This window comes from Rhinopithecus bieti, unplaced genomic scaffold (assembly GCF_001698545.2).
Source record: "Rhinopithecus bieti isolate Rb0 unplaced genomic scaffold, ASM169854v2 scaffold_64503, whole genome shotgun sequence".
Taxonomy (NCBI): Eukaryota; Metazoa; Chordata; class Mammalia; order Primates; family Cercopithecidae; genus Rhinopithecus; species Rhinopithecus bieti.
The window spans coordinates 283,787-285,495 of record NW_016825208.1 but is presented as its reverse complement, the minus strand read 5'-3'; the positions used below and the strand labels follow the sequence as shown (position 1 = coordinate 285,495).

At 48.3% G+C, this 1,709-nt stretch overlaps 1 protein-coding gene across 1 annotated transcript in view; it reads left to right on the top strand.

Moving 5' to 3' along the window:
* Positions 1–1,709, top strand: part of MUC22 (mucin 22) — a 20,494-nt gene continuing 18,785 nt past the window's right edge. Inside the window, 1 exon segment of the mRNA XM_017862807.1 lies at positions 1–1,464. Within this exon segment, the coding sequence (XP_017718296.1) occupies positions 1,395–1,464 (70 nt within the window). The 5' untranslated portion in view covers positions 1–1,394.

Below are 1,709 nucleotides of genomic sequence, written 5' to 3'. Positions count from 1 at the left end.
AATCCTCCCACCTCGGCCTCTCAAGGTGTTGAGATTACAGGCATGAGCCACCGTGCCTGGCCAATTGTTGAATCTTAATACATGCATACACTCACCTACCCACTTTCCAGATCAAGATGTGTCAAGGCTTCACCCCAGAAGCCTCCCCTGCCTCCTCCCCATCAGCGCCACCCCAGAGGTAGCCAGTATTTTGACTTCAATTATCATCAGTTGATTTTTCCCTGTACTTGACTTTCATGTACTCAGAACCATAAAATATGTCCTCCGAAAGAGACACTTTTAAAAGAAAATGAAATTTAATCACCAATATTTGGCAAGCTTAAACCCATATCCTCATTTCCAACCCCAGCCTTCCCTGCCATTGGTGGAAAAGAGTTCGAAAACTGAGATGGGTGAGTTATAGCAAGTCAAACTACATTTTTCCTTTCATATCTGAGTCACACGGGGTCAGTTTCAATCAACTGCTAGTTGTGAGCCTAGAAATAGGGACCCAGGTGAGTTAGGGTCCCTGCCGTATGCTTAAGAGCCATTGCCAAAGATCAACTCAGGGAAATGGGCAGTTCCATGCCCCATCCTTTTCCCTACTCACTTCCGCTTGATACTAGAAGTGAGACTCACTCAATGTCCAGTTTCCCCACCCTTGGAGAGCTCACGGGGAATGGAGTGTGTCACTCACACAGCCACGTGCTGCTCTGCAGCTGGGAAGGAGCACTCTGGAGAAAACTGGGCGTGTGTCCTGACGCTCTTCTCACCCTCCAAATCCCCAGTGTCCCCCAGATAGACTGCTATTGACCTTTACCATCCACTTGTTTCCTTTTCCTTTCCTCCTTCTTTCTTCTGCAAAGGCCTCCTGCTTTGAAAATGAGGCATACCCAGGGAAAACAGGTTTCAGGTCAGCTCTGGTTCAAAGGGTGGGTCCCTTCCACTCCAACAAGTTTGATCCCCTCATTCTGCCTCTCTCCCTGCCCGTCCTCATGTGTGCGCCCTCTGGTCTTACTGATTCGGCTCTCTCCTCCGCCTTGATTCCTGTAGGGTACATTTCTCCAAATGGCCCTGCAGAAAGCACAGTGCGGAGATGCCCCTCCCTGGGGAGGGAGGACCCAAAGCTCTGGCCTCTCCTACTCAGTATCAGCTATAAATGCCATAGATATGCTTGCGAGGAAAAAAGAAGAAAAACAAGAAGCCAAACTGTGGAGCAATTTGGGGGCTCCCTGCAACCATCCCACCTGCCTACAAGGCTTACCTTGGCAGTGGCTGGCCTTTGGGTCTTTTTGTGCAACTTTATTTTCTATCAAGGCCCAGGGGATTTGCCCCTTGTCTCTCCGCCTCTTTGACCTATTCTTCCTTTGGAACCCAGGCATCTAAATGACAACTTCTATGTGCATCATTTAGAGATGAGAAGAGGAAACATTTCTCCTGCCTTCTGGTTCCTGTGGCTGCTTCTCTTTGGACTTCTGGGACCCAGTAAGTTACTTAGCAGTTAAGGAAGGAGAGGGGCATGGAGGCCACATAAAGCCTGAAGGAGATGGGGGATCCCCTGTCTAGGCATGACTCTTCTTCCAGAAACAATGATGATTTTTTTTTTTTTTTTTTTGCCCATTTCTGCAAAAGCCAGTACTGATCCCAATTCCATTGACCATGACTCTGATGCTATCTTAGAAGCAAATCCGTATTAGTCTCCCCCAGCTGTGACTGTGAGCACAAGTTGT